The sequence below is a fragment of the Cyrtonyx montezumae genome, unplaced genomic scaffold, assembly GCF_038088225.1.
Source record: "Cyrtonyx montezumae isolate F1298 unplaced genomic scaffold, pur_monq_1.0 scaffold_11, whole genome shotgun sequence".
NCBI classification, from domain to species: Eukaryota; Metazoa; Chordata; class Aves; order Galliformes; family Odontophoridae; genus Cyrtonyx; species Cyrtonyx montezumae.
This window is the reverse complement of record NW_027071837.1, coordinates 16,624,706-16,637,935: the sequence shown is the minus strand read 5'-3', so window position 1 is coordinate 16,637,935 and position 13,230 is coordinate 16,624,706. Positions and strand designations below refer to the sequence as shown.

The following is a 13,230-nucleotide window of genomic DNA, read 5'->3' as shown; positions in this document are numbered from 1 at the left end:
GCTGAGAAAACACTCTTGGGGAGCATTACATAGCCAGAGAGAAAACCACACATCCAGAAAACTCACACATTCCTGAGCAAGTGCTGTGGTAACAAAGCAGCAGAGCAAGCCACATCTGGAAGAAGGGCAGAAGCAACACACCGAAATCCTCAGTAATGTGTAGTGTTAGTTCCTGGAGGTGTTATTAATGGTTGTACTAGCCAAGCAATCACGTTCTCCCCACACAATCACAGAATGGCCTGGGTTGAAAAGGACCTCAAAGATCATTGAGTTTCAACCCCCCTGCCATGGCCTTCACCCCATCCCCCCACCCCTCAAAAAAAAAGTCAGGAAGGAGACTTTGGAAAGCATACTCACGAGAACTACAGGGAGGCCCTACTGGGCTGGTGGGAGGGGTGATCGGCAGAAGCCGAGGATCTATGAACGAAGTGAACGACGTTGTAGATGATGTGCTGCTCTTTGAAGGTGTACTTTCAGTGGATGGGGTCTGCAGTGAAACACAAGAGCTGCTTCAGGAAGATGTCACTAGGGAGCAGACCGCACACAGCAATGTGGGTGCCCCTGAGCTTCAGATGAAATGGCATGTGACGTAATTAGATGTGATGAGCATGCTTAGAGCAGTAGATAGATGGCACAAATCAAGTGACAAGAGGAAGCCTGAGCTGGGAGTTCTGTCAGAATTTTGATGGCACTGCATAGCAATGAAGTAACTGGTCCCCAAGAATCTCCACACATGTTTATCACTCCTTGCAGTCTCATCTGCAATGGGGCACTGCTTAAACCTCTGTGCAGCAAGGAGCAAGCTGTTGGCACAGATAAGGCAGCTCAGGGTGTGCCTCATGAAAGCTGTGAACTGCTTCTAGTACCACACTTCTCCCCAGCAGAACAAAAACGGACAACAGAAGTCAGTGTGGAGATCAGGATTTCCTATCAGTCCTTTAGATAAAGCTTTTAAAGAAGGAGTGTGGTGAAAATTCTCACTGTAGAAAGATGCAGGATAGATAAATGTAAACAACACTCAATGACTCCCGTGGGCTGGAGGGAAATGGTGGTACAATTCATTCGTCCTATAAGCGTTATCTCATACCTTACTCAGAGATTTGTTCTGAGGTTCCTGGTCACTCAGTGGCACTTTTGGTGGGTTCACAGCGGCGTTTGAAATTTGGCTTTGCTGGAGAAGGTCTGGCAGGAGATAGTTCTGATTGTTTATGCTCCACAGGCCTTCTTGGGTGCTTGAAATTTGTTTCCCTAAAACCTGATCCTACACATAAGAAAACACAGGTAAAGTCCACATTTGGTATTCTTTGAATGCTCTGTGCACCTCCTGTTCATGGGACAACAAATAATGAGGATATGAGTAGGAGAGCACTGCGTGATGCGCTGGGTAAAACCATAAAGATATAAAAGGGGGTAATATAAAAGCATGTGGCTAACACCTGAGGTATCAATATCAGTTTCCACCTCTGAAGTGCTCCACAAACATTATTTATTTGCTTTATCTCAAGGAAAGAACTTCATCCTCAGAGGTACCTGACATAGGATCAAAAGACTTGTCTTAGCATGACCGATTTGATCTGTTAGAAGCAGGCACTTCTCAACTCAGCACCTACATATAGTTTATAGTGAAGGCCTTGTCATTCACTTCATTGCTGCTTTCCACTTAGTAAATATGAAGACATTCTTTTTGAGCAACCACATTTAGTAGGATCCAGTGCCAGTGTTATCAGTGCAATAGTGCAATGACTTTTTGCTCTGTGGCCCTCCACATAGGATCCCACTAGCTTCAAGGAAATACTATGCCAGCTGTGAGGCACCACACCACCCAAGCTCTTCCCCCTACTGCAACAGTCACTGCAACATCGGAAGTTTCTGGGAAAACATGACCAGAAGCTTTGAGAGGAAAAAAGATGGGATTTATAAAGTAAGCAGTGTCCCAGATGGGCAAGGCAGTGCAGAGGGATTTAACCCTGGTTGTGAAACACCTCTGGCACTGGAACACAGACAGTGAGAGGAGCAAAGTGCTACAAATGAAAGCACCATCAAACTCAAACAGCTCCTGGCTGGCTGAATCCAGGACACATCTGTACACTGCACTGACTGATAAAAAACCTACTGAAATCAGCTCAGCTTTTTTGAAAGCTGGCCAATCTTTTAAAGAAGTAACTTTGAATGAAAGACAATTGCCTTTTAAAAGCCAACTAATCAAACAGGAATATAATTGATGGTATAAGCATTTTTATGCTTTAATTCTGATATTTAAAAAAGCAACAGTAAAACATGTGCTAGCATTTGAATTCAGGGAATCAAACCAGTATGGCACTTTAAAATTCAGTTCCAAGTCAGGTTCTGCTGAACTGAGCCAAACCCCTGTTTGAATCATTTGGGAAGGTTGGTACACCCAACCCACGTCACAGTGGGCCAGGAAAAGGGATGCTGGAGACCTGTGGTGGCTGTGGTTGGTGACATGGAGGTGGGAGGAATGGACAGGATGCTCCATGAAAGTCACAGAATGGCTTAGCTTGGAAGAGGCCTTAAAGATCATCTAGTTCCAACTGCTGTCAACATAGCTCTCGGTCAGGCAGCCTGTAGTAGTCTCACCCACCAGTTGTCTTATTGGTCTGGTCCCTAATTTTAATCCACAAGCTCTCAACCTGATTATGGCTGTTTCTTGGAGGCAGCTCTTCACAATCTACGTATTTCTTAATACAGAGGGCAACTTCTTCACCCTCCTGCCTTGCCTGTCCAGAAAAGACTGAGAGGCATCAGAGAGATTGATGAGGAGAGGTGGGAGTCACCTATCTGTTCTGGGGTCACTTCCTCCAGACCCATCAGAAAACATGACCTCTCCACTCTACTTCACTCTTCTCTGCTCTCGAGCTGAGACTCTCACTTCACTCCCAAGCAGCCTATGCCCAGCTCCCAGGAACCAGGAGAACAAGCTGAGCTGTTTGTGCCATGGGAAAAACATGGGCTAGCTGAGCTGAAGAGCCAGGAAAGAGCTCTGGCACTGCACAAAGGAGTTGGAGATGGTCTGAGACTGGTATCATTTTTCCTTCACCTCCACATAGATGGAGGCATAGTGAAAGGGAAATTATTAAACACAGTACAACCTTTCCCATCATGCTGTTGCTCTGACACGGTAAGCAGGATTACTCTCATTCCTGGTACAGAGCAATAAACACTAAAATTAACAGGTTAGGCTAACACCAGGTTTGAGGAAGATGAACAGCATGGGCTGCTAAGATCCTGGCTCAGTCTGGTGCCCTGCTTATAATTTCCTCTCCAAAGCAGGGCCCTTCCTCCTTGAGGACAATGGGATGCTGGTGAAATGGAACTCCTTCCCCAGCCCTCATGGATTTCACTCTGATCCGAAGCTTAGAAATACCAGAGGCGCAGGAAACAAATTTTCCTTCCTAGCTCTGCTGCAGCTCACACAAGCAGCTCTGGGGAAAATACCAGTTTCATGGCAATTTACTTTTCCTATCTGTGAAATGAGAATATACCCAGAAATATGTGGGAAGTGCTCTGAGGTTGAGAGCAAATCTTATTACTGTAATTTCTTTTTGTTTTCAACCACAGAGAACACTGTTCTGCTTTGTCTGTCTTCATCTTTCCTGCACTATTTATCATGGGAAAATCCACATAACTTAAGGTTTCTGCTACAAACTACAGACAGGAAAAAACCTGAACATGGTATATGAGAGGATGTGTATTTTTGCCCTGCCCACAGGGAGGGATGAAGGGTTTTTCCCCCTCTTCCAGCAGTACTTTAAAAAGTAAGAGGTACTTCTCTTTAAATTGGGATAAAGAAGGTCCACGTTTTTACCAACAGTGACCAAGCACAGCGGCGCTATCACCGACAGTACTGCTTTCTGCAACGTGCCCAGCGCCTGCCACGAAATCTGTTGACATCAGAAACTATGACCAGGTCAACAACAAGGACAAATAACGAGGTGCAATTTTGTACTGAGATGTAAGCATGTTTGTAGGAAGCACAGAACCTGAAACAGTCTACAGTTTTTCAAGGCTTATAGCTATAATTCAAAACGACCGAGCAGGATTTCAGAGCTAAATGCTGCCAAGGAGAAATGGATGCTGTGCTTATCACATACATTAACAGTCTGACTCTCCCCACACCATAAACACCCCTTACAAATGGCCAAATTACCTTCTGTTCTGCGACGGTGCTTTGGGGTTTCAGTTCAATCCCATCTGGTACTCTCGTCCTTGAGAAATCTGCCACTCTGCTGCTCAGCAGTTGCCTGGTAACAAACTCCAATTAATGAATAGAACTACATACAAAAAAAACCAAAAATCACACAGACATAACACACACACAACAAAACAAATGCACAAAACCCCTCCACATGTACAAGGTCAAATCTTGAGCCACCCTGTTCTCCGTAACCCCAGCACTGGCTGCCCTGGGGGTGAGCACTGCTGCCAGAGCCCACTGCCACTGCTTCATTCTGCACCCCTACTGCACAGGAGTATGGAGACAGAACAGGGCCCACAAGACAATCGAGTCCAGTACCTTCCACAGCTACCAGGAGCAGGTACTGATGGAAACAGTGAGACCAGGGCGAGCACCTTCTGCAACATGCCCCGTGCTATCAGTGCTCTAAGCTTTCTCACCCAGGTGGAACTGCTTCAAAGGCTCTGGCCATGCTTCTGTGCTTTCCCACCCCACAGCTTATTTATTCCACTCAGTAATGTACATTCCTTTATTTATTTGTCACTTCAGCGCGTTGAAATGCAGTAGGTTTCTGCCCAGCAGAGTTGCAAAGGAGGTATGGTGAGAGAGCTGCTGTCTTAAGACAAACGTGAAGGAGCAGAAGGGCTGTTAGGTTGTTTCGTTTTGTCTTCTTCTGGGAATTGGAAATATTTGCAAACTAAACATAGGAGGAATGGCAGCACGTGGAGTGGGATCAAGGATGGTCCTGACAACCTCCATCTCCCATTTACTGGTGGCTATAAGTACCTACCTGGAAAGCACATGCCTGCAACCACCTTATTTACATTTGGTAAGGAAGAGCAAACAAAGAGCAGCAGAAGAAACTGAACTGTACAAAACAAACCACAGGAAACGTGTTTTTAAGAGGGATTACGAAAGCTGCAGACATCAAAAGTACTCCTGGAAGAGTGGGAGAAATGAGTGTCAACATAGTACACCTGCTACATCCTACCTGCAGGTAGGATGCTGGCTCATGTACACTGATTGCTGTCCTTAAACCAGAAACTGGTGTGGATGAGAAGGAATTCTGTGTCATCTCATTGTAATGCCTCAGTCAAAGCCCCCACAGAAACACTCCTACAGACTTGTAAGGGCATGCATATGCTGTACATAACAAGAAAACCAAAGGGTTTTGACCCATCTGTGACAGTGGGACCTTTATCTAGAATACAACAAGTTTCAGTGCTGGCTGCCTCCTTCCTTTTGAGTACTATGCTTTCTGCTATTTACCTGGGAGCAATCAGGATATATTTCCCAGACAATCTTTCAATAAAAGTGATGCTCGGCTGAGGTGAAAGGACTTGGTGCTGGAATGGGCTGCCCAGAGGGTGGCAGAGTCCCTGGAGGTGTTCAAGAAAGGTGGAGATTTAGCACTAAGGGCCATGGTTTAGTGGGAAATACTGGTGGCAGGTGGACGGTTGGACTGGATGATCCTGAAGGCCTTACAGAACTGTGGTGATTCTACAATTCTATGTCTTTGTTAATAGGTAAAAGTGTACTTCAGTTTTACTGAAGTTCTCGTGGTGACTGCATAGAATGAAAACGTGGCAGGATCAGCCTGCTGACCCCATTTCTGTAAGGGACTGCAAAGGGGAGATGCAAACAGCACATGCAGATTTCCAAAGGCAGCAAGACACCTTCAACTAATTACAGCATACAGGGAAATAAAAACTGAACTCTTACGGAGCAGAAGTCGTTGCTGCAAGGCAAATCTATATTTTTATGTAGTCTTTCTGAGGTCTGGGATGAGTTCTATGACCTTACAGTGAATAAAACTGTATACAGAGCAGCAAAAAGTGGTGAGGAAGAGGAGCAGTAAGATGATAAGGCTTTGTAACAGAAGACAGTTCTGGTGTACTGCAATATTTCCTCTCCTTCCTTATCCCTCCGTTTTGAAAATGAACTTAGAAATGAAAATCAGGAGCAGTATGTGGGCACAAAAACGCTGCCTTCTTCAGAGCAGCACAGCAGTACGGAGCAGTATCAGGCCAGTGCTGCAGCTTGCCAGCAGCACTACAGATCTGTGCATCTCCTGCTGAAAACTGACAAAACTGCGTGTGCAATTATGTCCCATCCTTGAGAGCTCTCTGAGAGAGAGATGCACTTTGAAGTAAATCCTAGAACTGCTTAAACTCTTTGCACAAAAATTACAAGTTTTGTTCATTAATAGTAAAAAATAATTGTGTGTGCTGCTCCAGGCAGCAGGGTTGACTGATCACCTCGGACTAGTGAGAGATCTACACTCCATTATTTCACAGCTGAATACAAGTTTTGCATGACAGGTAGAACACCACAAGATGTCAGTCACAAAACTGTCACAAGAAACTGGAAAGCTAAGGAGGAGCAGTGAGATCAGCTTGGTGGGAGCCGCAGTGTACACACGGTAACTGCGGCCACTGTGCAAAATAACAACACTAAAAATGCAGCAAATTTTACAGAAGCCCTCTTCATAAGCAGCCCAGCTGAAATGATCAGCTTTTCAGTGGTAATTATTTGCACTGGAGTGAACAGGGTCTGAATACGAGGGTCACGCTTGCCTTGCTTTTTGTACTGCAGTCTGTATTTAGCATGAAGGAATACAGTTTTCCTTTTTTTTTTCTTTAAAAATTCCATTTAAATGTAGATCAATGTGAAGTATCTCCAAAGTAACGTTGCCTATTGATATTCAGTTAAAACGACACATCTCATTGTCCCAGGGCAGCAAGTCATCAAAGCTCATTACGCTGCACACATTTGATGGAGGAAACATTTACCCTCGGGAGTTCATTACAGTGAGATTAAACTGCTTAATTACAGCTGACATAAGTGACTGATAGCAACTTCAGAGGGAGGTATTCATGTACGCCAACTTTTTCCAGTTATTTTTACATGTGTAATAAAAAGGAAGAAAGAGAAGATAAATCACACCAACCTCATGTGGTTCGTGTCATCTTCGTCACTACTGCCGACTTCATCGCTTGACGAGGAATAGTCTGCTGCTTTCAAGAACAAATTGGCACTGTCCTTCCCCTTGGCAAAGGAACACAGGCTCTGAATGGAGAAAACCCAGGTCAGTTTTTCCTCAAGCAAGAACACGTCACTAAACAGCACATGCAAGATCTTACTGTAACAGCAAATTCCACCATTTTTATGGTTTTGTTGCTCTCCTCTTTTATGTTTTAATATTAAAACTTGAAATGCTTGGTTACTTATATACATTAGCTATATTATATATTTTATGAGGTCTGCTCAAAAAGTAATGCTTCCTATGTCATGATGTTGGTTCACGACATCAGAGGCGAATGTTGGTGGGAAGGCAGTAGCCAGCTCCCATCGACAGAAGAGCTGCCTGCACAGGTGTGTCCCTAGTGAAAACCAGTGTAAAGCAGAAAAAGTAGTTACAGTAGGACCTACTGCCACCTGGCCTGGATGAGAAACTTTTTCAGGCTTCTTATGCAGCTGCATGTGGTTCTGTGACAAAGCGTTCTCTCCCTTGGCTGGTCCTGGATTCCCTGAAAAAGAAATTATTTCATATAAATGCATGTGCAGAACAGAGGGAGGGAGCTGTAAGACAAGCACGTGGAGTTATCACCCAAGGCAGGCAGTAGTATTTGCTAACAAACTTCTCTTCCTCTTTTTTCTGTTCGTTGCAGACAGAATCCTTTTCACGTGTTCCTGGTGGTTCCAGGTGCTATAAGTTGGTACAGGTGCAGATTCACATTGCACGAGTACAGTCAGCAGAACAACACCCTCAGTGTACACCAGCAGCACTGCTATGGACTAGAAGGTGGCTTGCAAGGCAAAAGGGGAATGCCTTCCTCTGATCCCTGCACTGGGGGGCAGCTCATCACACAGCATCTGCAAGGCACTCACTGGAGATGCCATCCAGCTGCATCCCCATGCCTGCAGACAGGGGTTAAACCCCAGGTTTTGGGATAAGAGCTGCACTCAACTCCCTTCTTCTGAGCAGGGCATCAGGCTAAAATCAGAAGAGGACTCACAAGTTCCCTCAGCAGCGCAGTGAGAGCCATTTTTCTGTCCCTGCTTCCCCTATGCACCCTGGCACACATCAAGGCTTCCACTTCCACTCTGCCTTGTGAGGAAGTGGGCAGTGAGAGCCCACACCCACACAGCACCTCCTGACACTGCCAAGGTCAGGCCCCAGTGCTGAGGAAGCTGTGGCACTGCTCTTCCCCCCCAGGTGCAGCACCATGCCTGCTAGGCTCCTGAACATCCACACAATGGAAACAGCAGGAGCAGAGGCTCCAGCACGTGCTGCTGCCATCTTAGGAGGGATTCCTGCAAGTGATCAAGCGAAACCTTCCCTTTCAAATATCCCCAAAAGAGCTATCTGGGAGGATGCTGCCTTCTGCAAGCAAATGGGGAGACAAGGGAAGAGAGGAAGGGCAGATGTGCCCCCACCACAGGGACACATCTGCCTCATTCAGCAGTCTGCTCTGACACCATCCCACTGCTACCAACAGGGCACCTTCCCAGATCGGGGTGGAATTCAAGCTCACACAAATGAAGATTGGTATTTGGTAATTTAGCTAGTTTTATCACAATGGCTTCATGCACTCGTGCATTTTGCAAAGCTTTTACAATTCAGAATTCCTTATTGGTCAATGAGTACCTAAGCAACTCAGCAGCAATATTAGTTTTCGAGTATTTATAGGCCTTTCCTGCACATTTCACTGTCCCTGTGGGTTTGGGAAAGCAACAAACCCTGGAATACCATATGCCAGAATGAGCTGTAATTTCATGACACTTAAGAACCCAAGGAGACAGTTTAAACCACAAGGGAGGTTTTCTATTCTTTCCAAGGCTAGTGAGGTTTTCATTTCCCCATGCCAAAATAGCACAGGAGTTACACATCATGCAGACACTGCAAAGCTGAGCTGGGCTCAGCTCGTTGCTCATCATCACGCTATTATTCAAACATAAAATGACATAAGAGCAAAAAGAAACAAACCCCAAGCAGTTTAAACTGTACTCTGGTTTTCCCTTGAAGCAAAGCTTCCTACCCTGTATGGTTGGGGAAAGCAGAGTTGGCTTGGTTGTGTAAATGTAATAAATAAGCAATTTGTTCTGCATTTATCAAGGGTTTGCAAATTAACAATGTGAGCCTCAGTTTAAAAATAAATGACCTCAGCAGCTCACTGCTGTGGTTACAGAACATTTTTAGCATCCACCCTGCATTGAACTGGGCGTGATTCCCCATGTCACCCATCTGCATCAACCCAGATGCAAAGTGCTCTAAAATACTGTTTTGCAAAGAGCTACACGAGAAATTGTCCTAGAGCTGACCCACAGAAAAGCCACTGGAGGAATAACAAAGGAGAACAAAGCCTTCCACTTCTGCTCCATGTCCTCTTCTGCTCGAGCCTCAGCTCAGGACTCAGCAACCAGAGCCCATACTGCAAAAATTCTGCACGACCATCAGCGAGCCCTCTGCATTCTTCCACTGCTACCACTGATATCAAGGTATCTTACGAAGCTGCACCGAGCTTACAGTGCATGAGGCTATCTCTGCCCTTCAACTCCTTGTGCCTCTTCTTTTCAGCTCCACTATCTTTCTGCACATGAGAGGAAGAATGTTTCACAAGGTCTTATGCTTCCCGAGGCTTCCTTCAGGCATCATGATATGAAAGTGCAGAAATAGAGGTGTGCAACAACTGCTCATCTGTATCATCTTATTAGTGGGCAATGCACAGAATGGCTACAGCAGAAAACGCCACTGGGTGAGCATTAGCATGGAATTAGACCTGTGTAAGGTCAGCTTGGCTGATTCAGTAGTGTCAATATGTACAACAGAACTATGCTTTTCCACTCCTTAATTGAAGTAATTATATATATATTTTTGTACAGAAATATGTTAATGGCAACTTTTTGACTCAAAAAAGGAAGTATTTATATCACCAGAAGACCTCGTTTACACAAACAAACCAACCCACAAAAACATAACACCTGACTCTCCAGAGAAGTCCATTTGATGTGACAGGAACTTTGCATGTTTTGACTGATGACTCATTGAGTTGGGAATCACCTGAGGTGGATCTGCTGCTCTGATGAGATGCCATCTCCCACACCTTGCTGCCAGCAGTGCTGCTGCTGCTGAGCTTCACAGCATGTCCCCCGGGGGACAGCTGATGGCTGTTACTGAAAAACAGAAAGGGTTATCAGGCTGTTTGTATTTCGAAACACAACCAGAAGGTACCTCCTAGGCCATGGAACCAAGTTTGCTGCTGTCAGGGTAGGATAAAGTACTCTCTGGACAAAAAACTTTGTATTCCTCGGTGCTCTAGGCAGGGCCATCCCCTAACCAGAGAGGATGGAGGGGGCAGGCCCCAGTCCCTCTGGGCATTAAGTCTGGGAGAATGCAGCGCTCCAAGTCACAACTGAATACCCTACTCCATGTAATTCTCCCTTGGCCTCTACAGATCTGCCTCACTCCTGGTTCCAAATCTCAGTTTTTACAAGTAAGGAAACCTGCTCCAGCCCCCTCCTACAGGGTACACCACCAGTGGGTGCACTTACCAATGGAGGAGGGAATGCATAAGGCAGTAAAATGAGCTGCCAAGCTTGCAAAGCAAAACTGAGGTGCACCCAATAACTGCATGCTAAGAAACCCTCGCTTGTAGCACTGCAGCTTACCTACACTTCTTTATCGCCTCCTATAATTTTTAAGCAGAATCTATTAAGGGTTTGGCTTCACCTGAAGGTTACTTCAGATAATGTCTCTCTCATTGAAAGCAACCGTTCCAAAGCACTGCACATTACTTGGTTATGTCAGCTGAAACTCCCTCCCTTCTGGATTTCTCCAACCCCCAGTTCCTGACAAGTTCCCTGGTCAGGCATCTGTGGCAGCTGCCCTTTATTGCTGAGCTGGAATGGCCTGCCTAGGGAGGTGGTTGAGGCACCATCCCTAGCGCTGTTCAAGAAGCGTTTAGATGAGGTGCTAAAGGACTTAATTTAGTAGTTGGGTAGAGATAGTGATAGGAGGATGGTTGGACTAGATGATCTTATAGGTCCTTTCCAACCTTATGAACTTATGAACTTATGAACTTATGAACTTATGATGAGCTCTCTGCATCCTTGTTTCTTTCTTCTGGGATGTAGAGCACACTCACCTGATGGGCAGACTATCAGAATATTCAAGATACATCTACAGACAGCCTATGTGCTGTTCAAGCTGCTATCAAGCAGAACAAAGCTACAGCCACAAGCTGTAATTATAGTGCCTAGACAGGGAGCTGGGGCCAGGACCTCCCTCAGCAAAGTATCAGGCACAGAATTCCTCTGAAACACCAGTGCAGGTCCTAATGTGCCACAGAGCATCTGCAGGAGCATCCTGACCCAGCCACCAGCAGCACCCACTCCTGCCACCCCCAGGTGCCAGCAGGCTGGCATCTCACAGAGCCTGCACCCTCAGCAATCTTCTGCTCAGACAGGAAAAGTAGAACATTATCCAGCAACAAGCAGCCGTCAAATGGCTGCACTACACAACTGGGAAATGGATGGAGAACCACTCAGCAAAGCTGAGCAGGCTGGAACAAATTAAACAACTTGTGGCATGATGCGAAACAGCCTTTATATGTTAAAAATGCTGTTTCCCCTTAGAAGACAAAATTGCCTTGCATGAAAAGGAGAAGGGGATCTACAATGGGCTTGTTTGTCTTTAAATCAGGTCCCTCTGCCATTAGAAGGAAGCTAGCTCGGATGCTTCTGTCAGGTTTAATATCAGGGAATTTGAATAGTTCAGTGGACAAACTGACACAAAAGGCAAAACAACTGTAACTGCCATTAAATAAGGTATGAACCCATGTTTTAGTGTTACTGAGTTTATGCCTTTGGTTATAAAAAAAAAATTGGCTTCAGTTTTCTTACTGGCAATAAATCAGCATTTGTAAAAGCATCAAATACTTCGGAGCTTACCTGGAATGGCATCTCTGTTGGCCAGGTTGATCCCTGCTGTAAAATTTGGAGGTTGTCCTTTCTGGAACCTTAAGGATTTAATCAAGTATTTTAGTGCTACTGATGGACTCTGTTAATAATCTTAATGTTTAACCCCTATCAATACAAAAATGAAACTAACCAACACAAAAGAACAGTGCTCCAGTGGGACCTGTGGAGCTGTCTTTCCTATCAACCCTGGAAGGTGCAAAGTAGCAGCAGGTCCTTCCAGTTTGCACTGTAATCTGTCAGGGTGCAGCCTGTGAGTGGTTTGCACCTTTCCCTGGAGTCAGCACTATTCTTGGTCAATCTTTAAAGCAGACAGGCAAACACATCTGCAGTCACTTAATGCAGCTTTTTTCGTAGGAGGTGGACAACCCTGCATTGCTCTTCAACTGTGCATATCAAGAGGGGTGGGGAAGGTGGGGAGGAAAAGAAAGGACATACCTGAACACATCCCACCTGCAGATTATTAGCAGGAATACACACACATGCATGCACATACACACATCCAAGACAAACATTTTCTTCTTAGGAATCATTTTTTTTTAAATACACTGAATTGTACAAACTAAAGTGCTTTCCTGCAACGAACCACAGCATGCACAGAAATGGAAGCAAACCTTTACCTTTAGAGTTTTCCTTCTAGATTAGTGAGACCCTATGGCCATACAAGTGATGGGATTCACGTAGTTAAAGAGGGGGACAGCACACAGTGCAGGGGAGCTGAGCTGAGCTGAGCTGAGTGCTAGCAGCTACGGACAGTGCCCACCAGCCCAAGATTTACATACCTTTGGGGGCTGCTCTTCACTTTGACTCTCATTCCAGAATACGTCATCCTGTCCAAGGCTGACTGGTGTGCTCACCATATCTGACAGCGAGCTGCTGTGGTACACATCTTTACTGGCCTGGAAATTGTCACACTTGAAACAAATGAAAAATTGAATTGTACTTCTCTGTCTTATACAACATGTTCCAGCATCAACAGATACTGGTTCTGTTTTAGAGCTCTAATTTTTAGTAAACACATAACAAGTACTGTGTTTCAATACAGCTCTACTCAA

The 13,230-nt window shown here is 45.2% G+C and overlaps 1 protein-coding gene across 1 annotated transcript in view; it reads right to left on the bottom strand.

The window, feature by feature from the left end:
• NRK (Nik related kinase) overlaps nucleotides 1-13,230 on the bottom strand; it is an 87,609-nt gene that overhangs the window by 18,057 nt on the left and 56,322 nt on the right. Inside the window, exons 16-23 of the mRNA XM_065729691.1 lie at nucleotides 12,958-13,089; nucleotides 12,149-12,216; nucleotides 10,260-10,372; nucleotides 7,628-7,725; nucleotides 7,146-7,264; nucleotides 4,169-4,262; nucleotides 1,088-1,261; nucleotides 358-487 (exon numbers count right to left, since the gene is read on the bottom strand). Coding sequence (XP_065585763.1) covers nucleotides 358-487; nucleotides 1,088-1,261; nucleotides 4,169-4,262; nucleotides 7,146-7,264; nucleotides 7,628-7,725; nucleotides 10,260-10,372; nucleotides 12,149-12,216; nucleotides 12,958-13,089 — 928 coding nt within the window. The remainder of the gene's footprint in view (nucleotides 1-357; nucleotides 488-1,087; nucleotides 1,262-4,168; nucleotides 4,263-7,145; nucleotides 7,265-7,627; nucleotides 7,726-10,259; nucleotides 10,373-12,148; nucleotides 12,217-12,957; nucleotides 13,090-13,230) is intronic.